Here is a 25950-nt window from a genome sequence, read left to right as displayed (position 1 = left end):
TAGACAGCAGTGAGGCAGAGGAACAGTTGGAGCCTGTTCCCAGTGGGCGCATGTGCAGAGCTGCCAGAAGACAAGAACAACTAAGACAGCAGGGTCGACTTGGGAGTAAAGCCAGAGTAAATGGGGAATGGGCTTTTGCAGGAAACAATTTGTTTCTTCGGTTGCTTCAAGAATGGAAAGCTGTGGTTGTGATTCTGTGCCACGTTTTGCCTTGCCCTGAGTTTGGGCACTAGTTATCCGGCAGCTCGCCAAATGAGATAAGGTGCGTGTGGATAAATGTTCCTAGGGAAGACGGTTTGCTAAGCCTTGCGGACTGCGAACGAAAGGAATTCACAGTCGTGTCAATAAAAGGGGTTTGCTGGGAACAAGACTCTGTTTCATGCTTTTTAAGGAATCCTGGGTCAGAACACATTTAGCCACAGAAATCCTATTCATAACGGTGCTCATACTCATGTGTTACAACTTCTTTTTTTTGTAATAATTTTTTATTGTTTTTCTTTTTATCACATATTACAATCTTTATATCAACAGTTTGTACAATGTTACATCGTCGTATCTATGTATGTTTTCCTCTCTTTACCATATATTACAATCCTTATGTCATCTTATCTATATATTTTTATGATATTTAACATATTTACCTACTTTTATATACAGTTCTATGTTTATTTATGTATATTATTTTCAGCTTAATTGTTTTTCTTATTATCCAACCATTCATACCACTTATTCCAAATTTCGTAGTATTCCGATTCTTCTTTGTCCTTTAATTTTTGAGTTAGTTTGTCCATCTCTGCGCACTCCAAGGTTTTTGTTATCACTAATTCGTCTGGCGGTGTATTATTTTGCTTCCAGCATTGGGCAAAGGCAATTCTAGCTATAGTTAATATATGCGTTAGTAGATATTTAATTTTTTTTGTGTAGTTCCCTTTAATTATTCCTAGTAAAAAGGTTTCGGGTTTATACTTTATTTGTTCCCCTGTAATTTCTTGTGCCTACTTCCAGATTCTTTTCCAATATTTTTGCGATTCCGGGCAGGTCCACCACATGTGGTAGTAGGTCCCTTGCTCTTTTTTGCGTTTCCAACATATCGGTTTCAGTGTTGGGTACATTTTTGCCAATCTTGTTGGTGGTATGTGTTACAACTTCTATTTGATCTGCACAAAAGGATTTCTTTAATTTCCTTGCATGACTGAGAAGTAAGTTGAGTGGTGCCTAGAGGTGGCGCTCTCGCCTCACAATCGGAAGCGCCCCATGTTCAAGTCTGTCCAGATCCTTCTGTATCTTAAGCCTGTCTTCTGGAGTGTTGGCTATTCCTGCCAGTTTAATATCATCTGCAAATTTGGTAAGTTCCTCTTCTATTCCCTCATCTAAATCATTTATGAAGATATTGAAGAATCCTGGGCCCAAAACAGAGTCTTGGTACTCCACTGCATAGTTCCCTCCATGTAGATGCAGTTCCATTGAGGACTACACGTTGAGTGCGGTTGGTCAGCCATTTATGAATCCTCCTCCTCCTCCTCCTTCTTCCTTGTGTGTCCAATTACACTTGGCCAATAAAGAATTATATCCTCCTCCTCTTCTTCTTCTTCTTCTTCTTCCTTGTGTGTCCAATTACACTTGGCCAATAAAGAATTCTATTCTCCTCCTCCTCCACAAACCCCACTCCCTTCTAGCTCTGATGATGTGACCAACTTGGGTAATGAAACCTCTGCAAGAAAGCCACCAAGCTCAGAGAGCACCAAGGACCCCCCACTTCAACCCTGAGCTCAGTAGACAGGACTGTTTACTATACTTTAAAAACACCCGTTCGCAAGACCCTCCTACCTAGAAATGTTTTTTCCGAACCAGTTCTTTCTTTTCGGCTGGCTAGATCAGCTTCTTCCTTGCAGGAGTCCTGCGGAAAAACATTGAATTTATGGTTAAAGCAGAAGCCAAAGAAATCTGTTGATTTATTTATTCTACTTCTATCCTGCCGCAATCAAACGACTCTCTACAACGTTTAGTCAAGGCTCTGGTTTCCCCAGTTGCAATGTATGGTTGTGAAGGTTGGACCATTAGGAAGGCTGGGAGCCAAAGAATGGAGGCCTTTGAACTCTGGTGCTGGAGAAGAAGACTCCTGCATTGAGTCCCTTGGACTGCAAGGCCATCCAACCGGTCAGTCCTAGAGGAGATGAACCCTGGCTGCTCTTTAGAAGGCCAGATCCTGAAGAGGAAACTCAAAGACTTTGGTCACCTAGTGAGAAGGAAGAAGGACTCCCTGGAGAAGAGCCTCATGCTGGGAACGATGGAGGGCAAGAGAAGAAGAAGGGGACGACAGAGAATGAGGTGGCTGGATGGAGTCACCAAAGCAGCCGGCCTGAGCTTCAATGGACTCCAGAGGATGGAAGAGGACAGGAAGGCCTGGAGGAACATTCTCCATGGGGTCGCGATGGGTCAGACACGACTTCGCAACTAACAACACCACCAGTTTGAATATGCTTTTAGGATTCGGTAACTTGGCATTTCTTTTTAGAGAAGCAATTTGGGGTAAAGGAAGATCACAAATTAACTAAGGCTTAAATGTTTTCAGGGGCTGCTTTGTTGAGCCAAACAGATACAGGTAGTCCTCGACTTCCAACAGCTTGTTTAGTGACCTTTCAAAGTTACAACAAAGTTACAATGCAAAAGTGGCTTGCGTCCATTTTTTTGCCCTTGTGACCATTGCAACATCCCGATGGTCATGTGGTCAAAAAGTCAGATGCTTGGCAACTGGTTCATATTTATGATGGCCGCAGTGTCCCGCGAACCCCTTTTGCGACCGTCTGACAAGCCAAGCCAAGGGGGAAGCCTGATTCACTTAACAACGGTGCGACTAACTGAACAACTGCAGTGACTCGCTTAACAACTGCAGCAAGGAAGGTCGTAGAATGGGGGCACTTCAATGTTTCGCTTAGCAACAGGAATTCTGGGCTCAATTGTGGTCGTACTACTGAATAGTTATAAGTCGACTACCTGCGGGCCTAAGTTTACAAACAGTTGTAGAACCGTTTAACTCCCCACCCGGCTCCTGCTAACCCAAGTATCTTGGCCCTTACAACTTGCTCTCCAGGTAAAGCATGTTCGATTAAGCTCTTCTGAAGCGGCTCGGGAGGGATGGAATCTGCGCTTCCTTCCATGGATGCCCCAGGGGATTCCACCACGTGGTCAGACTTGGTTGAAAGGCCGGGGGAAGGCTCGAAGAGGAAGGCTGAGAATTCCTTGTCTGGATCGCCTTCCACCCCATTGCTGGCTTCTCCGTTCACCGTGATCTTTCCGTCCACCTGCATTTCAAAACCCAAAACAGATGAGAATTATAAGGCTCTCGGGCCATCCAGGTTAGTTCTAATGAGAAGGAAAATGGTTAGGACTACAGAATTACTATCTATCTATCCATCCATCCATCCATCCATCCATCCATCCATCCATCCATCCATCCATCATCTATCTCATCTATCGTCTGCCTATCTATCTATCTATCTATCTATCTATCTATCATCTATCTATCATCTATCCATCCATCCATCCATCCATCCATCCATCATCTATCTCATCTATCGTCTGCCTGCCTGCCTGCCTGCCTGCCTGCCTGCCTGCCTGCCTGCCTGCCTGCCTGCCTGCCTATCTATCTATCTATCTATCTATCTATCTATCTATCTATCTATCTATCTATCTATCATCTATCTATCTATCCATCCATCCATCCATCTATCCATTCCCTCATCCAGCCATCCATCCATCCCATCCATCATCTCTCAAATCTCTATCTATATGTATATCCATCCATTATCTATCTCATCTATTACCTCCCTATCCATCCTTCTACCCATCTATCCTCTCTCATCTGTCTATCCATGTCTATCTGTCCACCCACCCACCCACCCATCCATAATCTATAACCTATTTATCTGTCCATCCATCATCCATCTCATCGATCATCTGTCTGTCTATTTATCCATCCATCATTTAGCTAAGGTAAATGTAAAGGTTCTCCTCGCATGTATGTGGTAGTTGTTCCTGACTCTAGGGGGCGGTGCTCATCTCTGTTTCAAAGTCGAAGAGCCAGCGCTGTCCGAAGATGTCTCGGTGGTCATGTGGCCGGCATGACTCAATGCCAAAGGCGCATAGAACGCTGTTCCCTTCCCACCAAAGGGGGTTCCTATTTTTCTACTAGCATTTTTTACGTCCTTTCGAACTGCTAGGTTGGCAGAAGCTGGGACAAGTAACGGGAGCTCACTCCGTTACGCGGCGCTAGGGATTCAAACTGCTGAACTGCTGACCTTTCTGATCGTCAAGCTCAGCATCTTAGCCACTGAGCCACCGCATCCCTATCATCTATCTACTTATTCACTAAACTTCCATGCTGCGCACCTCGTTGGCGGCCGCCATCTTTTTCATATCTTAACCAACCTTGACGTTTCTCAAAACCTCCCGGCTCTCTTTCGGCTGGGAGTAAGGCTTTGGCGTCACCAGAGGCATAGCCATGCAGCCGGAGGGTCTGCTTGAGGAGGGGGAGCTGGTGGACATGCCGGCCTCCGATCCAGTGGTCGGGATGATGGTGGCTTCGAACGTAGCAGTGAATTTCGGGGCCGGAAGCGACTGCTGCCGTAAATATCGGAGGGGGTTGGGGTCCTTGGGTGGGGGGGATGCATTTGGCTCCACCGAATGGCTTCTTTCCAAAACTTTTGGCATCTCCAGGCGTTCGAGGACAGCTTCGCTGATGGTGAACCTCTCGATGTAATGCTGGAGAATCCTATCGGCCTCTTCCTGAGACCTGGCGTTCTTGTAGGCTTCGTGAAGTTCTCGTTCCCGCTTCTCTCTGGTTTTGAGGGTAGCAGAAACCAAGATGGCGGAGTGTTTATTTATTTATTTAATACATTTTTATCGTTTACACATAAATATGTTGAATACAGTTTGCCGTATTTACGTACCGTATTTCTCGGATTATAAGACGCACTTTCTCTCCCCCCCCCCCCTCTCTAAAATAGGGTGAAAATCTGGGTGTGTTTTATACACCGAATGTAGCCCTGGCCACCCGCCGGCCCCCACCCTTTGGCCTCTGCCTCCCAGAAATTTGCCTCCTTGCAGCAAACAGTAAACAGCTTGTTTCAGTTTCAGCTTCAGCACAGCCTGATGAGCACAAGCAGCTGATTGTCAGTTGGATTGACCTCCCGACCATCAGCTGTTTCAGGCTGCAGGGATTTGCCATTTCCACCTCCTTGCACCCCATTTTCGGCCTCTGCCGCCCCTGTTTTCGGCCTCCGCACACCCCATTTCCCGCCCATTCTGGCATCCCATTTAGGCCCTATTTTTTGCCAAAGCGCATGCCTCAGCCTTCCGTGCACGATCACATTTGCGAACCAGTAGGGAAGGTAAGCGAATACCACCCCTGGTCTGCAAGGAAACAACCCAGCTCAGAGAGCACCGAGGAATCCTACAGTCCTCCTCCTCCTCGCACTGATGATGTTACCTAGTTGGGTCATGAAACATCTGTAAAAAAAAACACCAAGGACCACACAGCTCAACTCTGAGCTACAAATATTCTCTTCGATCGATATCTGGCCCATCATTTCTTTAGCCATGGTTTCTAAATATGCCAGGATTGTCTGGGCTCATTGATACAACTCAACCCAACCCCTATTATGACCTTGTGCGCCTTTTGCTACCAGCTTTCATTTCCTTAAGGTTACGTACTTCTCCTCCACAATCTCTCGGTACGTTTTGATGCTCTTCCGTCTCTCGTTGCTCCCCTCTCCTCCGATGAGTAGCTGCTCCATCTTCTTCCTCTCGGCTTCTTTTTTCAGCAAGTCCTGGGAAGCACTCCTCCGACGGTTTTTCCACCGGGCTAAATCCTGCATAAGATCACAGGGCGAAGGAAGGCAAAGGAGAAGAAACAACCAAGAATGAAGACTTTACAGAGCAGGTAGCTCATCAGCTCATTCTGAGGTTCAGGTGGTACGGACTGGTTCAGGTGAACCGGTAGTAGTGACTTTGCGGGGTGGGCTCTATGCCATCCTATTTAGCCACGTTGTCGAAGCTGTGTGCATGCGTGCATGCTGCGTGCATGAGCAAAGCACATGCGCGGAAGGCTGCCCACATGCACGGAAGGTGCTTGCGCTCAGGACGTGAGGGTGAGCTCAGGCTGGTGAACCAGTGGTAAATGTCTGTGAAACCCACCTCTTTTTTAACAAAAAAATTTTTTTTAATTTATTTTTGAACAAAGACAAACAAACATAAAAATAAAAACATCCATCTTCCATTACAAATTGTAGAAAGTGTTTCAGTTGGTTACAGTATTTCCATGCATCTCTTCCATAGTCGTCACCTGCTTTTCATATCAAATCGCATATTTTGAATCCACCTCTATTCACGTATATCACAATTATTATACCTCAACCTTACAATACAATACAATAGTAGAGTTGGAAGGGACCTTGGAGGTCTTCTAGTCCAACCCCCTGCCTAGGCAGGAAACCCTATACCGTTTCAGACAAATAGCTATCCAACATCTTCTTAAAGACTTGCAGTGTTGGGGCATTCACAACTTCTGGAGGCAACTTCTGTTCCACTGATTAATTGTTCTAACTGTCAGGAAATTCCTCCTTAGTTCTAAGTTGCTTCTCTCCTTGATTAGTTTCCATCCATTGCTTCTTGTTCTACCCTCAGATGCCTTGGAGAATAGTTTGACTCCCTCTTCTTTGTGGCAGCCCCTGAGATATTGGAACACTGCTATCATGTCTCCCCTAGTCCTTCTTTCTCTTAAGCTTAATTTGACTATAATTGTTTTTACACCCTTTTATACATAATATTCAAAATTTAGAATAGGATTATACGATAACGTTCTATTAAATTATCCTAAGATCGTCCAATCGCAATACATCTTTATAACATATTCTAGATAAAGCTTTTAAACCTCCTCTCATATTCTCCATGAGTTGTTTATATAAAATTCCGTATGATCAAACTAATATATCTAGATGTATTGTTATCATTATTAATCATTATTTAACTATAGCTTATACCAGGGATGGCTAACCTTTTGATCATCATGTGCCAAAAGTCCGCGCCTGCACACATAATGCAATGTGCATGCGACCCCCAACTGCGCCCTGCCCCCACACATGCAACACCTATCACTCCTCCGTGCACGCACTCCCCCTGGCCCCTCCCACACGAGCGTGCGACCACCCCCCCATGCCCCATTTTGGGCCTAGTGGGCTTCCCTGCAGTCTCCTGGGAGCAAAAATGGGCCGCGGGCGGGGGGGGGGACACTACACCCCCCCCGTACACCGTTTTGGGCCTAATAGGCCTCCGTGTAGCCTCCTGGAACCAAAAACAGACCGGGGGGGACGGGGCACCCCCCCCCTCATGTGCAGACGTCACCTGCATGTGCCACGCCCCCCGCGCATTTGCGGCAGAGATCCGAATATCACCTGGCTGGCAGGAGGCACGGGGACATGCCCAGTGGAGCTGAGATGGGCCAACAGCTCGCGTGCCCACAGTTTATAGTTTTATTGGATTTATATGCATTATTGGATTTACATTTATATTTATTTTATTGGATTTATAACCTGGAACTACGCAGGCCACAGAGAGGGCTTTGCGTGCCACCTGTGGTACGCGCATCATAGGTCCGCCATCACACATATGTGCTAGTCGTTCCTGACTCTAGGGCGCGGTGCTGATCTCCGTTTCAAAGCCGAAGAGCCAGTGCTGTCTGAAGACGTCTCCGTGGTCATGTGGCCGGCATGATTCAATGCCGAAGGCGCAGGGAACGCTGTTACCTTCCCACCAAAGGTGGTTCCTATTGTTTTCAAACTGCTAGGTTGGCAGAAGCTGGGACAAGTCATGGGAGCTCACTCCGTTACGAGGCGCTAGGGATTCGAACTGCTGAACTGCCGACCTTTCGATCTACAAGCTCAGCGTCTTAGCCACTGAGCCACCGCGTCCCTTATTTTACCTTTACCTTTCATCAAACTAGACAGCCCCGGTTCTTGCCACCGTTCTTCGTATGTTTGAGCCTCCAGTCCCCTAGTCCTCTTTGTTGCTCTTCTCTGCACTCTTTCCAGGGTCTCCACATCTTTTTTCACCAATGTGGAGACCAAAACCGGATGCAATCTTCCACGTGCGGCCTTACCAAAGCCTTGTAAAGTGGTATTCACACGTCACACATCTTGAGTCCATTGCTTATTGTGCCTGCATCTTAAACATGGTTTGCAAAAGCTCTGCAACCGCTCTGACTGCGTAGCTTTGCAGACCCCCCGCCCCCTACTCACATCTTGCCACTGATCCTCGTCTTCCTTCAGCTGGTGGTGAATGATCTGCAGCTTTTCATGGCGACTTTTGCTGTGCGGTTGATTCACAGCGCCCTCGTCTGGGCATCGCATGTCGCACATGCTCACGCTCCTAGAAAGGAAAGCGAAAGTAAGTTGGTCAACAGCGGATTCTGAAGAGTTCAGCCACAGGGGTGGGAAAACAATGGTCCTTTTATGACTGGCGGACTTCAACTCCCAGAATCCCTGAGCCGGCCATTTTAATAAGCGAGACTTAGGTCTGAAGGCAGAGATGGGGAACAATGGGCCTTTTGTGACTGGTGGACTTCAACTCCCAAAATCCCTGAGTCAGCTCGGGAATTCTGGGAGTGGAAGTCCACCTGTCATGATTCCCGACCTGTTTTAAGCAGAAGTGCCCAGAAGCAGCCATTCTAATAACATACGTGCAAATTGGCCGCTTAAGCCAAACCAAAGCATGTCCAAAGCTATTTTTCTTTTTTGCCCAGCGTGATTGCATGAATTTGGCACAATCCTCTATAGCAGGGGGTCTCCAACCTTGGCAACGTTAAGACTTGTGGACTTCAACTCCCAGAATTCCTCAGCAAAGGTGGCTGAGTAATTCTGGGAGTTGAAGTCCACAAGTCTTAACGTTGCCAAGGTTGGAGACTCCCTGCTCTATAGATAACCTTGTTAAATTTCTCAACTGTCCCTTCTCTTTTGGGTTGAAAAAAAATGTCAAACTCCCGTTGCTCGTACAGGTGATTCTCAAACTTTACCAAAGTTTTATTTATAAATTTAGAAGGCCTCCTGAGTTAGAAGTTCCATGATGGTGCTACCAAGGGTAACCTGGAACTACGCAGGCCACGTTTGAACCCCGCCGAGTCCATGTGACTTAGTTGCCTGATAAATAACTGGCTTTAAGCCAGAATTTTTAGTTTTCGATCTATAAAAAGTTTCCTATTACACATTGAGGTGTATTTCCTGAAGCTGGTCTGAAGAGGGAAAGATGGGATCCACTTCTGACTTCAAGCATTCTGAGATATGGCAAGAAGTCTTGAATGATTGTCCAAAACGAGACAATGAGATCTGATGGACTATCTATGGAGATTCTCAAATATCCAGGTATGCCAAAGGTGCTTTTTCAAAAGACAACTGGACTTCCTTGTGTTTTTTTGACCCTTGAAAATGTTTCTTTTCTCATTGAAGAAGCTTCTTCAGAACTAAAGTCAGTCCTTGGATCAGAAGTGAAAGATCAAGGAAGTTCAGTTGGTTGTTTTTTTTTCAACATCAGTGTTGTGGCCCGCCAGTGGCCAGTGGAGCTGGCAGCAGATTCGAACAGTGAGGAGGTTGGGGAGGAACCTGGGCCAGTCCTGGAGTCTGGGGAAGGCTCGGATGAGGGCTCTGTGTCGGAGGCAGAGAGGGGGCCAGAGCCGTCCGACAGTTATCAGCTGCCTTCACAGTCAGACATCAGTGAGGCAGATGAACAGCTGGAGCCTGTTCCCAGTGTGCGCATGCGCAGAGTGGCCAGACAAAGGGAACATAGCTAAAGAACAGGGGTCGACTTGGGAGTAAGGCCACAGGTGGACGGTGAATGGCCCCTCCCAGAGGGAATAAAAGAGGAGCGAAAGGGGAGTGGAGTTTGCAGGAGGCAATTAGTTCACTTCATTGGTTCCTGACTCTCCGAGATTCCTTGCCAGGTTTTGCATATATCAGCCTGGCAGCTCTCCAAGCCAGATAAGGTCTGTGACCGTAAATCCTCCCTTGAAAGACTTGGCTGGATGTGAAGGAGCAGAACTCACAGCAAATTAATAAAAGGGTTTTTTGTCAGGAGGAGGCGTTTGCTTCGTGCTTTCGGTCAGAACAATCACCTCTGGGCCATGGAAATGGGTTGTGTTCGAAGTGCATCTTAAGTTTTGATTTCCGAAATACTTGAAAGGGACACTATATATAGCCACAATATAGAGACAGTTGAGAAGAAGGTAACAGCTAGTGTTTTAGGCTAAAATGCCGGCAGTGAGTAAGCTGCGGTAGCCATCCCTGTTGAACGCACATGCAGAAATTTTGTTTTTGTTATTTTGTTAAGAACTGGAAAACATTGAGACATATTAATACATAGTAAAACAACGTGTAATTTCTCTATTCTATGACAATTTCTCTTGCACGATGATGCTAAGAAGCGGGTTATGAATGTTAAGCCAGATAAAACGATTAGATTGCAAAGAGAGCACAGATAAAACAGTTCAAAGACACACCATATGCAGCTGATGGTTTTTTTCAGGACTGTTCCATATAGAGCAGGGGTGTCTAAACTTGGCAACTTTAAGACTTGTGGACTTCAACTCGCAGAATTCCCCAGCCAGCCATGCTGGCTGGGGAATTCTGGGAGTTGAAGTCCACAAGTCTTAAAGTTGTCAAGTTTGGACACCCCTGATATAAAGAGAATTTCTGCCTGCTTTTTTGGAGGGGAGTGTAAAAAGGCAGGTTAATTTTATAAGCGCCTCCATTTCGTCTGCCATCCTTATGTGAACTGAAACAGGGCTAGTGAAATGGAACAAACACCACGCAGAGATCATTGTTATTACTGGGTGGAATTTCAATCTATTTTGCTAAGAATTTACAAACATGCTCCTAATTAGGCAAGGCTGTGGTACCTTCCAGATGTTTTGGACTACAAACCCCACAATCCTTGAGTCATCGTATTGATGAGGAGACGTGGTCCCAATCTTTCTTCTCCTCCTAAAGTATGGTGTTTTTTTTGGTTTTTTTTGGAAAAGTAGCTACAGCCACTCTGCTGAGGTGACCTGAATTGTCAATCAACCGATTGTCATTGGTAGTGGCTTTGTTTCGGGCCCTGTTTATTTGAACGAGGAAGAGGGCTGAGGAAATATCTGCAGACCCCTCACATCCTGGACATAAACTGTTTCAATGCCTCCCCTCAGAACTTCACTGCATGCCAAACAACTAGACACAGAGGCAGTTCCCCCCCCCCCCATCACTCTGCTAAACAGCTAATCCCCATAATTCTCTCTGGCGGTTATTATCTTTTCTCATCTTCTCCACTACCTTCTCCTTGTGATATGCTATGATTCATCACTTGTTGTTTGTATCTTATGGTTGATGATTGTAACTATGATCTATAACCTGTCACTTTGTGGTTGTATATGTTTACACTGACAGCTTATGCAACAGAAACAAAGTCCTTGTGTGCCCAATCACTCTTGGCCAATAAAGAGTTGTATTGTATTGTATTGTATCGTATCGTATCCCATCCCATCCCATCCCAATATTCTATTCTATCTATTCTATTCTATATTTTCTATTCTATTCTATTCTATTCTATTCTATTCCATTCCATTCCATATTTTCTATTCTATTCCATTCCATTCTATATTTTCTATTCTATTCTATTCCATTCCATATTTTCTATTCCATTCAATTCCATTCCATTCTATATTTTCTATTCTATTCCATTCCACTCTATATTTTCTATTCCATTCCATTCTATATCTTCTATTCTATTCTATTCTATTCTATTCTATATTTTCTATTCTATTCTATTCCATTCCATTCTATATTTTCTATTCTACTCTATTCTATTCCATTCTATATTTTCTATTCTATTCCATTCCATTCTATATTTTCTATTCTGTTCTATTCCATTCCATTCTATATTTTCTATTCTATTCTACTCTATTCTATTCTATTCTATTCCATTCCATTCTATATTTTTATTCTGTTCTATTACATTCCATTCTATATTTTCTATTCTATTCTACTCTATTCCATTCCATTCTATATTTTCTATTCTATTCTACTCTATTCCATTCCATTCTATATTTTCTATTCTGTTCTATTCCATTCCATTCCATATTTTCTATTCTGTTCTGTTCCATTCCATTCTATATTTTCTATTCTATTCCATTCCATTCTATATTTTCCATTCCATTCCACTCTATATTTTCTATTCTATTCTATTCCATTCCATTCCACATTTTCTATTCTGTTCTATTCTATTCTATTCCATTCCATTCTACATTTTCTATTCTATTCTATTCTATTCCATTCTATATTTTCTATTCTATTCCATTCCAATCTATATTTTCTATTCTATTCCATTCCATTCCATTCTATATTTTCCATTCCATTCCACTCCGTATTTTCTATTCTATTCTATTCCATTCCATTCCATTCCATCCCATATATTTCCATTCTATTCCATTCCTTTCCTTTCTTTTCCTTCATGACAAAATGTCATATTCCATAGAAAATGGACCGCCTGCTAAAGCAGTGGTCTCACTTATTATTTATTTATTTATTTATTATTTATTTAGATTTCTAGACCGCCCCTCTCCCTGAAGGGACTTCCTACCTCACATCTGCTATTTATTTATTTATTTATTTATTTTATTCGATTTATCAGTCACGCCCTCTCCGCGAAGGGACTCAGGGCGACGTACAATCAAATATATAGGCGTGTGGCATGGAGGAGGTAAATACATCAACATTTAACAATTCAAATAGAAATAAAAGCCACAAAGTTAAAATAAATAACAGTAAAATCAAAACAATTAAAACAATTAAAATACCCAAAAGATTTAAATTTACAGTTTAAAATTGCCAGGGAGGTTAAAGAGTTCTAGTTAAGCCAGGCCGGCTAGTTGGAACAGGTGGGTCTTGAGTTTCGTGCGGAAGGAGCGGAGATCCGTCGTTATCCTGATATCTGGGGGGAGGTCATTCCAGAGGGCTGGGCCCATCACAGAGAAGGCCCTACTCCTGGGTGCCGCCCTCTGGCACTGCCTAGTGGACGGCACCCGGAGGAGTCCCTCCCTGTGAGAGCGGATTGGTCGCAGGGATGTATGGGGCAGGATACGATCCCGCAAATAACTAGGTCAGCTATGGCTAAGGTAAAAAGGAAGCCAGCTATAATGAAAATCCCCTAAAAAAATCAATGCCTGTTAAGCATCCATATTCAATAAAGATTGTATATATATTTTTCTGAACAGCTTACATATCATCAGCATAAGGAATTCAATGGATTAATTTATACAGTAATGTCAGCCTTCGTCTACAGTGGTGCGTACCAATTACAGCCACACAAACAGGATACAAAAGGTATTAAGAAATAAATAAGGATGGGAATACCAATTTTAGGAATCATTTCTCTACCTTTTCTTCTAGCAAAATTTTAGCTGTACAAAATAGGTGATATAATGGCATCCCATTTCCCACCCACCCCCAACTAAATATTGTGGGGAGAAACAAAGAGCTATAAGATTGCTACTTTGGACTGGCTGAAGTGATATGGAATTCATCATCTCTTTTTTACAACCCCATAATCCCTTGCTGGGTGGAGTCTGGGCAACTGAATGGAGCTGAGTGAGTCTTTACTGGCCGGATGCCCTTCCTGTCGCCAGAGTGGAGTTTTGTTCAGCAGGTATATTCCCATTGTGCCCAGAGAGAGAAATATCTGCCTCTACCTAGGATCGAACTCACCACTCTGAAGTGATATGGAATTGCATCCTAGACATTCTGTGAAATGGGTTATGTAGTTACTGTAACTAATCTGCCATACTGAATTCAGTTTTGACCAAAAATACTGGTAGTCCTTGATTTATGAACACAATTGAGCTCCTCAATTGCTAAGGGAGACAGTGGGCTTTGCCCCATTTCACGACTTTCTTTGCCACCGTTGTTAAGTGAATCACTGCAGTCGTTAAGTCAGTAACACCGTTGTTAAGTGAATATGGCTTCCCCATCGATATTGCTTGTAAGGAGGTCACAAAAAAGGGGATCGGGTGATCCCGGGATCACTGCAACCGTCGTAAATACGAACCAGTCGCCACGTCTCTGAATTTTGCTCACACGACCATGAGAAGGCTGCAACGGTCGTAAGTGTGAAAAATGGTCATAAGTCAAATTTTTCAGCGCCGTTGTAGCTTCAAATGGTCACTAAATGAACTGTTGTATGTTGAGGGCTACTTGTACTACAGCATCTGGAAAGTAAAATATGAAGAGATTGCCTCTAACTTCAGTCACTTTAAAGAAAAGTTTTATTTCAATCGAATTCTATACTTCATTACGTCAAATGGTGGACTTTTTAAATCACTGGATTTAATGAAAAAATTGCCAGTTTTTTTCTAATAAACTCTTATCTTCTATTTATATTTTATCTATCATCTATCTATCTATCTATCTATCTATCTATCTATCTATCTATCTATCTATCTATCTATCTATCTATCTATCTATCATCTATATCTATCTATCTATCTATCTATCTATCTATCTATCTATCTATCTATCATCTATCTATCATCTATCTATCTATCTATCTATCTATCTATCTATCTATCTATCTATCTACATACATACATACATACATACATACATACATACATACATACATACATACATAAATGTGTATGTATGTATGTTCCAGCATAACTCTGGAACGCCATGAGCAAATTCAACCAAACTTGGTACACAAATGACTTACTCTCTGGAAAGAAATACTGTGAGGGTAAGACACCATTAACACCCCTCGGGGTGTGTATTCTGCTAAGATACAGCCTGTTGTGGCTTAAAATGGCTTCTACTGTACTGCCGTAAAATGGCTTCTACTCTACAGCGCAGTGGAGTTGCCATGGTAATGGCGTCACAGTACTCCACAAGGGGGCTCCCTTTGGTAAGGGAGAAAATCCAACATTAGAAATTAATCTTTGTTCCGGACATTTCCCCCCTATAAATAAATACCCGGGCAACGCCAGGTTATCAACCAGTGATATTATAAATCGGCAAGCTTAATTTTGCAGATGTGTGTGGTGTCTCAAAGTCAGCATTAAACATGTTGATTTATCTTCTAATGAAACTCAGCACAAAATCGGACTACATGACTAATAACAAAATTAAGAATGGTTTCAATTAAAAAAAAAAGATTTTGGAGACAGACGAAAGGATGATTATCGTTTTCCTGCATGGATATCTGCCACATTTATTTATTTAACATTCCAGTTCAGGGAAAAAAAAGTTATTTTTAAAATGGGATCCCAATGCAAAAATGTAAGCATTATCAGCTGCTTTTGATGTGGAAATGCACAGAAAGGACTTCTGTCTCTATAAAACTATTTGGGGTTTGGCTACGGGACGGAGCTAAATTGCTTGAAGAAAAATAATTCTTTTAAAGGAATTGGTCTTATTAGCAGGGACAAAAATTCATAAGTTAGAAGGCTGCATAGCCATGATTCCATCTTCAGTGTAAGAAACCCTGAACTGAAATCAGCAGGAAATTAATACTAATGTGAAATGTAAAAGGGACTCTGTGACTCAGTGGCTAAGAAGCTGAGCTTGTTGTTCAGAAAGGTCCCTTGTTCGGCGGTTCAAATCCCTAGCACCACATAACGGAGTGAGCTCCCGTTACTTGTCCCTGCTTCTGTCAATCTAGCAGTTTGAAAGCATGTAAAAAATGCAAGTAGAAAAATAGGAACCACTTTTGGTGGGAAGAGAAGAGAGTTCTGTGCGCCTTCGGCGTTAAGTCATGCCGGTCACATGACCACGGAGACGTCTTCAGAAAGCGCTGGCTCTTCGGCTTTGAAACGGAGATCAGCATCACCCCCTAGAGTCAGGAACGACTAGCACATGTGTGAGGGGAAACTTTACTTTTCAAATGTAAAATCTATCCGTTTCTGATATATCCAAGCAGATTTTCTGTTTAGTAAGTCTGGAGAGCAATTATTTAAAAAAAAAAATGTGGGCAGTGTTATTCCTGCATGTGGGTTTTCCAGGAGAAGAATAGTTTTGAAAAATTATTCTTATCATTTTAGTATCGGATATTCATTCTTGCTTTGAATGTCTTTGCTTACAAGAATATGACTTGTCTATCAAAATTTCTGGTGTTGGAAGAAAGTGCCTGAATAATCATACAGAAAAATATAGGTACAACAGTTTGTTTAGAGACCATTTCAAGTTACAACGGCACTGAAAAAAGCTGTTTTTCGCACTTATGACCGTTTGCAGCGTCCCCATGGTTATCAAAATCCAGATGTATGGCAACTGGTTCACATTTATGACGGTCGGCAGTGTCCCAAGATCACCTTTTGTGACATTCCGACAAGCAAAGTCAGGGAAGAAATCCAATATAATACAATACTAGAGTTGGAAGGGACCTTGGAGGTCTTCTAGTCCAACCCCCTGCCTAGGCAGGAAACCCTATACCGTTCCAGACAAATGGCTATCCAATATCTTCTTAAAGACTTCCAGTGTTGGGGCATTCACAACTTCTGGAGGCAAGATGTTCCACTGATTAATTGTTCTAACTGTCAGGAAGTTTCTCCTCAGTTCTAAGTTGCTTCTCTCCTTGATTAGTTTCCACCCATTGCTTTTTGTTCTGCCCTCAGGTGTCTTGGAGAATAGCTTGACTCCCTCTTCTTTGTGGCAACCCCTGAGATATTGGAAGACTGCTATCCTGTCTCCCCTAGTCCTTCTTTCTCTTAAGCTAAACATACCCAGTTCCTGCAATCCAGACGCACTTAACAACCGTGTTACTCACTTAACAACGGCAGTGCTTTGCTTAACGATTGTCGGAAGAAAGGTTGTCAAATGGGCCAAAAGTCACTCGACAGATTTCTCCTTTAGTAATGTAATTCTGGGCTCGACTGTGGTCGTAAGTTGAGGGCCATTGAATCTTATCAAATATGGATAATCAGAAGGCCAAAAATTCAAGACAGGTGAGATGAGGGTCAGATTACGCTGTCCATTTCTACTCCACACCTGATTTCTATCAAGCTCTGAGGGCTTTCCATGAAGAATAGAATAGAATAACAGAGTTCGAAGGGACCTTGGAGGTCTTCTAGTCCAACCCCCTGCTTAGGCAGGAAAACCCTATACCATTTCAGACAGATGGCTATCCAACATCTTAAAAACTTCCAGTGTTGGGGCATTCACAACTTCTGGAGGCAAGTTGTCCAACTGATTGATTGATTGATTGATTGTTCTCACTATCAGGAAATTCCTCCTCAGTTCTAGGTTGCTTCTCTCCTTGATTAGTTTCCATTCATTGCTTCTTGTCCCGCCCTCAGGTGCTTTGGAGAATAGCTTGACTCCCTCTTCTCCTTAGATTACAGATTAACAGAGTTGGAAGGGACCTTGTAGGTCATCTAGTCCAACCCCCCCCCCCCCCGTCTAAGCAGGAGACCCTACACCATTTCTAGATATTGATCCAATATTCTAGAACAGTGTTTCTCAAACTTGGCGACTTTAAGTCCTGTGGACTTCAACTCCCAGAATCCCCCAGCCAGCATAGCTGGCTGGGGAATTCTGGGAGTTGAAGTCCACAGGACTTAAAGTCGCCAAGTTTGAGAAACACTGTTCTAGATATTGGAACACTACTATCATGTCACCTTAAAAAATGGGCTTCATTAGTCCTCGTGATTGCCACCACCATCTTCACCCCAATTACGTCCCATTGATGAAGGCAGAAAGAATTGTCTTAAGGATTTTCCGCCCATTGTTTCCATCAATTGCTTTTTGGGGGAGAATAAGGTAATATCTCAATAGATTTTAGTAATTTAAGAGAAAACCCTGATATTTCATGGAAAAAGGAATGAAATGAAGGCTCTTGATGACACTTGCTTAGAAGGCTGCATGTCGGGGAGAATTTTTTTACAGAGCTCCATTTTTTTTTTTCAAATTTTGAGATATCAACCAGCTGGGATCGATAAACTCCTTCCTTCCAATGCTGGTACGGCTTCTTTTCAACCTTGGTTATCCAAACCTTCCACCATTATAATTCTAGTTCCTTGTAATCATCACAGACCCCCCCCCCGCCCCCCATAGCCAGAGGTTAAAACCAGAATCACATCATGAATTAGCAAAACTTCGGTTTTCCAGCCATTGCATGCTTGGCTGCTTTCTGGAAACTTGGAATTTTAATGCCACAGCGAACGGATACGTGAAAGCACATGTATTTTCCACCAGCGCTGCAGAAGGACAAGGAAAGCACGAGGACCGAAGTGAATCAGCTGCATTTCAAGTTAGTAGGAAGTGCAGGAAGCATGCAGCTCGAGCGGTTTTTAAGTATCTAAAGTTCGCACACGACAACTTACTCCGTATCGTCAGACACAGGGGCTCTGCAGCTGGATCTATAAAATCAGAAATAAAGTTAGAAATGCTGGGCCAGGAGGGCCACGAAGGATTCAGATGCATCGGCTTGCAGGGAATGCAATCGCTTTTAATGTGAAATAAAAGTTTTAAAAGGCAGGGGAACTGACCAGAGCATTCAAACTTGCAGAAAAATGCTGCACGAAATCAAACGTTCATTCTGTCACCCGGTAGAATTTTAAGCAGTTGTTTTTATTAACCCCAAAATGTTCAGAATTCACAATTATCCTGTTAGCAAGTCACAGTGTGAAAGGGAAGGCAGAAAGCAACAGAAGAGCTGATAAAATAACAGTAATAATAATAGACGGGTAGTCCTCGACGTACGACCGCAATTGAGCCCAAAATTTCGGCTGCTGAGCCAAACATTTATTAAGTGAACTCTGCCCCATTTTGCAACCTTTCTTGCCGCCGTTGTTAAGTGAATCACTGTAGTTGTTAAGTTCGTAACATAGTTGTTAAGCGAGTCTGGCCTCCCTATTGCTTGTCAGGACGCAAAGGGGGATCACATCATCCCGGGACGCTGCAACCATCATAAATACAAGTAAGTTGCCAAGCAGATGACTTTTGATCATGAGGGATGCTGCAACGGTCGTAAGTGTGAATAATGGCCCTAGTCCCTTTTTCCGGTAACGTTGTAACATTGAACGGTCACGAAATGAATGGTTGAAAATCAAGGACTACCTGTATTGTTGAGATCAGCCACACACGTGCAGTTACTACACATGTCTTACAATATTAGTAGCTCGGATTAGTAGTTACCGTATTTTTCGGAGTATAAGACGCACCTTTTTCCCTCAGAAAAGAGGCTGAAAATCTGGGTGCGTCTTATACACTGAATACAGCAGTTTTGGCCTCTCGAAACCCCGCTCCCTTCAACAAAATGGTCATGAATAACCTTTAGGAGGCTTCCAGAGTGCTCCTGGGGAATGTGGAGGGTAGAAATGAGCAAAAATCAAGCCGTTTTTTGCTCAATTTTGCCCCCTCAGCCCCCAGGAGTACTCTATAAGCCTCCTAAAGGCTATGCATGCCCTTTTTTGGAAACAAAAGCGGGCCTGTTTTTGCAAAAAATGGGCCATTTTTAGGTCTACAGAGTACAAAAACTTTTTTTTTAAATGCGCCTCTTCCAAACCTTGGTGCGTCTTATACTCCGGTGCGTCTTATACTCTGAAAAATACGGTATGTTGTTGGTTTGAGCTCTGAGCTCGGCGATTTGGTTGCAAATGTTTCGTCCCCATTTGAGGAGATGTTGTCGGTGCGTTTTGAATTGTGCTTGTCTGGGGGACCCCTGACCATCCAAACAACAACACAGGCACTAATTTACCTTCACACAAACGGTAGTTAAAACCAAGGCCTACTGACGCAGCAACTACAGCCAGCCAAACACACAACCTGAAATCAGACCAGGGACTCAGAAAGATATTTGAAGGCCAGGGTTTCCCCCAGACGATCCAAAGCGCACTGACGACGTCTCCTCGAATGGGGACGAAATGTTTGCAACCAAGTCGCCAAGCTCGGAGCTCAAACCAACAACATAGCAATAGCACTTAGACCAGGGGTGTCCAAACTTGGGAACTTTAAGACTTGTGGACTTCAACTCCCAGAATTCCCCAGCCAGCTATGCTATGCTGGCTGGGGAATTCTGGGAGTTGAAGTCCACAAGTCTTAAAGTTCCCAAGTTTGGACACCCCTGACTTAGACTTATCTATCGCTTCACAGTGCTTTACAGCCCTCTCTAAGTGGTTCACAGAGTCAGCCTCTTGACCCCGACAATCTGGGTCCTTGTTTGACCCACCTCAGAAGGATGGGAGGCTGAGCCTGGTGAGAATCGAACTGCCAAACTGCAGTCAGCCGGCAGTCAGCAGAAGTAGCCTGCAGGTCTGCATTCTAACCACTGCGCCACCACGGCTCTTTACATAGTCACCACACAGGTCGTACTATTGCGATAATTAATGCGGGTCAACGCCTTTACCCCGAAGTGCTTCAGATGCTGCAAATGAGCACGCTGCTTTCTATTTCTGCAAGATGATATACAATTGATAAGCTGCAATTAGCAGACTTCTGATCTCCGGAGAAAATCGCAGCGACTTAACGTTTACACCAAAGTTCTCCAGAACATGCGCCCGTTTCTCTGACCACCGTTCACACAGCCCAACTGCCGTAGATTTATTAACAACAAAGCAGGGACGGGATCCTACTGGTTTAACAACCGGTTCGCTGAGCGCATGCTCCGCACACGGACACTCACTTCACTCATGCACACGCCAGGACATGCGTTCCACCTGTGTGCGCAGTTTAGAGAATGCGTACCTTCCGGATTACTGGTTGGGGAGGAAAACAGCTGAGGTGCAGCAATCCACTCAGCTGAGAAGATAAAGGTAAGTAAAGCGGAGGGGCAGGTGGGGGGGCTCACTTGCTCGTAGGAGCGAACCGGTTCGCTCCTAGCTGATCTCCGGAGCTACCAGTTTGCCTGAACCGGTCCGAACCGGCAGAATTCCCCCCCCCCCTGCATCAAAAGCTCATTACTGTCACACATGCATGTTAATGTACAACACAATGCATCATGCACCCTACACAACACACTTTATACGAGAGGATAGGGGACATTAGGATGCAAGGTCTGCACTGGATAATGGCTCACATTTGCAAAGGCTCAGCTTCTAGGGTGGCAAGATGTTTGCCATTTATTTCCAGATGTTTCTGCATCTCTGCTGGGATTACACGGGCCCCCGGTGTGTCCTTGTCAACAACGGAACATATGTCCTCTTGTGCTAAACTTGTCGTGCTAGGTCTCTTGTACTCCGGTGTGTACGAGGGCTGCGTTGCCACGCTTTGACAGATCTCCGCACAAAACTGTTCGGCTCCCACTGAATCTGTCGCCAGGACACTAAAAGAAGAGTCCGTTTTAGTTGGCAGTGGGATACAGGGTAGATTTGTAAATCACCCCTTTCCAACCCAAGGTGTTGTGGCCTGCCAGCGGCCAGCAGCCAGCGGAACTGGTGGTAGACTCAGACAGCGAGGAGGTTGGGGAGGAACCTGGACCAGTCCTGGAGTCTGGGGAAGGCTCTGATGAGGGCTCTGAGTCGGAGGCAGAGAGGGGGCTAGGGCCGTCCGACAATTATCAGCTGCCTTCGGAGTCGGAGATAAGTGGGGCAGAAGAACAGCTGGAGCCTGTTCCCGATGTGTGCATGCGTAGAGCTGCCAGGAGAAGGGAACAGCTAAGGAACAAGAGTCGAATCGGAAGTAAAGGCACAGGTGGATGGTGAATGAACCCTCCCAGAGGGAATAAAGAGGACCAAAAGGGGACTGGAGTTTGCAGGAGACCATTAGTTTATTTAATTAGTGTGAAGATTTGTTCGTGACTCTCAGAGACTCGTTGCCAAGTATTTCCTTGTACATCATTGCATTTGAAAAATATCGGCCTGGCAGCTCTCCAAGCCTGATAAGGTCATTGGTTGTCAATTCACCCTTGAAAGACTGTTTGCCGGGACTTTGCTGGATGTGAATGAGAGGAATTCACCTTAGCTTAATAAAAAGGGGTTTTGTTGGGACAAGGCGTCTGCTTCGTGATTTTGGGAAGCCCAGATCAGAACACAAAGAGCCAAGGATGGAGAGCATGTGTCAGGCCTGCAGCCAGGTTCCTTTTGGGACACACTTCTATCTACTATGCTGTTTCTATAATGGGGAAAATGGGAGGGAGGATTGTATGGCGTTAGATGCTAGGTAGCCATAACAAAATTCTGTCTAGAAAGCCAAGGTCATCCTTTGTCTTTGCACCTCTGCACCTGATCGGAACTGGATGGGTGGAACTGCCAGCATGGCAGTGGGAGATTGGACCGTGTGATGGACTTGTGGATGTGGGGGGGCAAGATCTTGAACTTTCAACTGGGTGGGGAAAACCGGGAAGCTTTCAGATTCGGGTTTTCCCAGATGTGCCAGCATGGCTCTCTTCATTAATTGGAACTTTGAGCAATCCTTTGCCTCGGACTCTGATTTACTTTTGGATGCTATTTGGAACCCTGACAGCGTGCATTAAAATCACAATTAAAAGACAGAATTTCTCAGCTATTTGTACTTCTGAATGCCACCCAGGCAGAAGCAGGACACCTGTCCAATCTAACTGAAGTCAACTGCGAATGGGTATTTTTGCAGTAGACTGGCACCAACAAATTATATATTGGCTTTAATTAAAGGAATACTTGTTTTGAAGGCTGCATTATGGGTGGCCAGTGTATCATCGAGACCGTAAATGGCAAAATAAATAAAGATTTGTGCCATCCAAAGATAGAAACAAGAGCAAACGAACAATTTCTACATCCGCGAACTCCATCTGCACCTCCATTTTGCCTGTCAGCGCTGTGGCTCTGCACCCCCTTTAGCAGAACTTGCACCACCATGGCAGGTGGTTTTGTTTCAACTAATTTGTACTGGAAGAAAAATTACTTATATCTTTGGTAATTTGACATGCAGAAGGTTGTCAAAGATGCAGAACAGCAGCGTTGGAAGGGACCTTCCATGTTACTTCTGGGGAGTAACATAGCTGAGGCGCGGCAATCCGCTTTGCCGCGCGAATCAGCTGAGAGGATGTAGGTAAGTAAAGAGCAGGGGCAGGCGGGAGGACAGGCAAGCCCATCTGACCATCGGAGTGGACCAGTTTGCCTGAACCGGTCCGAACCGGTTTGCCTGAACCAGTCCAAACTGGCTGAATCCCACCCCTGAGCAAAGGGATGCTAACTGAAAACAGAAATCTTGTTGTGTATGAATAGATAGGGAAAGGGAGTGGGGGGGCAATCCCAGAATAGGTTTCTGACCTCTTCGCTTGCTGTTCAGTCCTTAGTAACTTTTCCTCCACGTTGGTTTGCTTGGAGAAACGAAGAGGAACCAACCGACCTACGCTGGATTCAGTCTGCTTTGAAAGAGCTCCAGCGCTTCTCAACATAGCATGCTCTTTCTCCGGATTCTGAACTCCCGCCTTCTCACTCTCCATATCGTTTTTATCCTCCTTGCGATCTTTTGATATAAACGAAGGCGCTCCATGACCAGGTTCACGGCTCACGCAAAGCCGTGAGGGATTTCTGTTAAAGCAACCATGAGCGCCATTTATTCTCTAGCAGGAGGCCGAGCCTGATTCTACAGAACCGGCATGCAGCCCAGATAAAGTCCTCGAACCTACGACCCACTCTCAACTTTGCTTGTCCGAAGCCCAACAGGAAACGTGGCGATGCATTGCACAACACCGGGATGCTTATCGTAAGTAAAAGCCACATTTTGTTCACGTGAGCGTAAGGAGGCTGCAAAGGTCGGTAAGTGTGAAAAAAGAGCCGTAAGTCACTTGTTAGTGCCGCCCTAACTTTGAACGGGCACTAAATGGCTGGCTGTAAGTTGAGGACTAGAGTCTGCTTTGACATCTGAGAAGCAGATCTAGAATGCACAAGATGCTTGTAAGTACCTAATGGTGAGCATGCTTTATCCTGGGGAGTCCATGGATTTTAAGCTCTTTGCAAAATCATGATAGGACTCACCAAGTTCCTCTTAAAAAAGGGGTCCCCAACTCCAGGTCCGTCCGCAGCATGTCAGAAACTGGGCCGCACAAACAAGCGAAGCCCCATCCGTGGGACGCAGGCAGCACACAAAACCATGCCCCTCTCCGGTCCGCGGGAAAAGCTTTCTCCACGGAACCGGTCCTTGGTGCCCCAAAGGTTGGGAGGGGGGCTCCCTTTTAGGCAATCCCCAGTATAATAAATACCTAAATTAAGTACAGCCATATACAAATCATGACATTCTTTATACTTAGTATCTACGGCAGGGGTGTCAAACTCAATTTCATTGAGGACCGCATCAGGGTTGTGTTTGACCTCGGGGGGCCAGGGTGGGTGTGGCCAGGGGGGCCATGGCCAGCACGAGGTCACTAGTGTAGGGGAGCGCCTGTGGGGGCCTGAGCGCTCTGCCAGTGAAAACGGGCTCTGAGCTCCGTTTTCGGCTGCAACGGCCTCCTGCAACCCTCCTGGTCTCCATTTTCACTGGCAGAGGCACCGTGGGCGGGTCCTTTGCTGTTTCCAGGGTGGCACCATGAGCCAGATCTAAGCACCTCATGGGCCTTGAGTTTGACACCCCTGATCCAGGGGTGAAATTCAGCCGGTTCTGACAGGTTATGGAGAACCGATAGCGGAAATTTTGAGTAGTTCGGAGAACCAGCAAATACCACCTCTGGGTGGCCCCAGAATGGGGAGGGAATGGGGATTTTGCAGTGTCCTTCCCCTGGAGTGGGGAGGAAATGGGAAATTTGCAGTGTCCTTCCCCCAGGAGTGGGAAGGGAATGGAGATTTTGCAGTATCCTTCCCCTGTCACGCCCACCAAGCCACGCCCACATAACTGGTAGTTAAAAAAATGAATTTCACAACGGCCCTGATGTACAGTATCCTGCAAAAATTCTTTGGAGGAATGAAGTCACAATGCAAAACCCAAGCCAGACAAATGAAGCGTACGACAACTTCCTCTTTCTTTTGTGCTTCTGCACAACACAGTAAGCAAAAGGACACAAACATATACGTACAACTATATGTTTTCCTCATCTTATGACCTAACACGCGAACCTGCAGAAAATCGGCTGCGATTGTAAAGCTTTGGGAAAACTAAGTGAAACGTGATCATTTCTCCACATGTCTCTTGTCTTCTTAAAACTTTTATCGTACTGGTTATCTTCTGCTAGAGCAGGGGTGTCAAACTCAATTGCATTGAGGGCCGCATCAGGGCTGTGGTTGACCTTGGGGGGGCTGGCGTGGTGTGGGCGTGGCTGACTGGGTGGGTGTGGCCAGCTTGAAGCCACTCACTGGCCGTGGCGAGCTGGTGGGGTGTGGCTAGCTGGGTGGGCGTGACCAGCTTAACGCCACTCCCCAAACTGCTGTTATGCTTCCTCTTTGTATTGGGTAGACTAGGCTGAAGCCATGCTGGCCTGATATTTCCTCTTTACATTGGGCAGATCAGGACGAAGTGATGCTGGTAGACCGGGCCGAAGCAATGCGGGGTGGTCCCTTACACTTTCCAGGATGGCCCCACGGGCTGGATCCGACCACACTGCATGCTGGATCCGGCCCGCGGGCCTTGAGTTTGATACCCCTGTCACTGCGTTAATTGTTTGCTAGCTGAACTGAGATATTACTGCGCAGGTCATAGGCCTTATCAGCAATGATTTAGTGCGCATGCTTCTTAACACGTTTCTTAATGCATCACACATTCCAGAGACTTCTTTACTTTTGTTCTTCTGTTCGTCTGCCAAGAAGGTGGACGACAATTGCTATTGCCAAAATGTAACAATTAGATAGATTTGTTTATTTCTTATAATATATTTTTTATATTAAAGTTTGTTTTTAATTAGAACATGTTATTGGGTCTTACTTTCGCTTTTTCTGAAGATATGCTGTTTGGAAAGCCGTCGATTCACACCTCGTTAGCTCAGGGTGAAATTTCCCCTGACAACCCCTGCACTAGAATATGATGGCACCGGATT

General features: G+C 44.8%; 1 protein-coding gene across 1 annotated transcript in view; it reads right to left on the bottom strand.

Moving 5' to 3' along the window:
• LIMCH1 (LIM and calponin homology domains 1) overlaps nucleotides 1–25950 on the bottom strand; it is a gene marked incomplete at its 5' end in the record, with an annotated part of 198638 nt that overhangs the window by 25243 nt on the left and 147445 nt on the right. The window contains 8 exons of the mRNA XM_081959722.1: nucleotides 1796–1897; nucleotides 3078–3302; nucleotides 4429–4837; nucleotides 5713–5870; nucleotides 8295–8424; nucleotides 18392–18427; nucleotides 21085–21330; nucleotides 23255–23518. Of these exons, the coding sequence (XP_081815848.1) occupies nucleotides 1796–1897; nucleotides 3078–3302; nucleotides 4429–4837; nucleotides 5713–5870; nucleotides 8295–8424; nucleotides 18392–18427; nucleotides 21085–21330; nucleotides 23255–23518 (1570 nt within the window). The remainder of the gene's footprint in view (nucleotides 1–1795; nucleotides 1898–3077; nucleotides 3303–4428; nucleotides 4838–5712; nucleotides 5871–8294; nucleotides 8425–18391; nucleotides 18428–21084; nucleotides 21331–23254; nucleotides 23519–25950) is intronic.

Source organism: Natrix helvetica (genome assembly GCF_964273705.1).
Source record: "Natrix helvetica genome assembly, chromosome: 7".
In the NCBI taxonomy this organism is placed as follows: domain Eukaryota; kingdom Metazoa; phylum Chordata; class Lepidosauria; order Squamata; family Natricidae; genus Natrix; species Natrix helvetica.
Note: the sequence above shows the minus strand (reverse complement) of the source record. Positions and strands in the feature narration are given on the sequence as shown.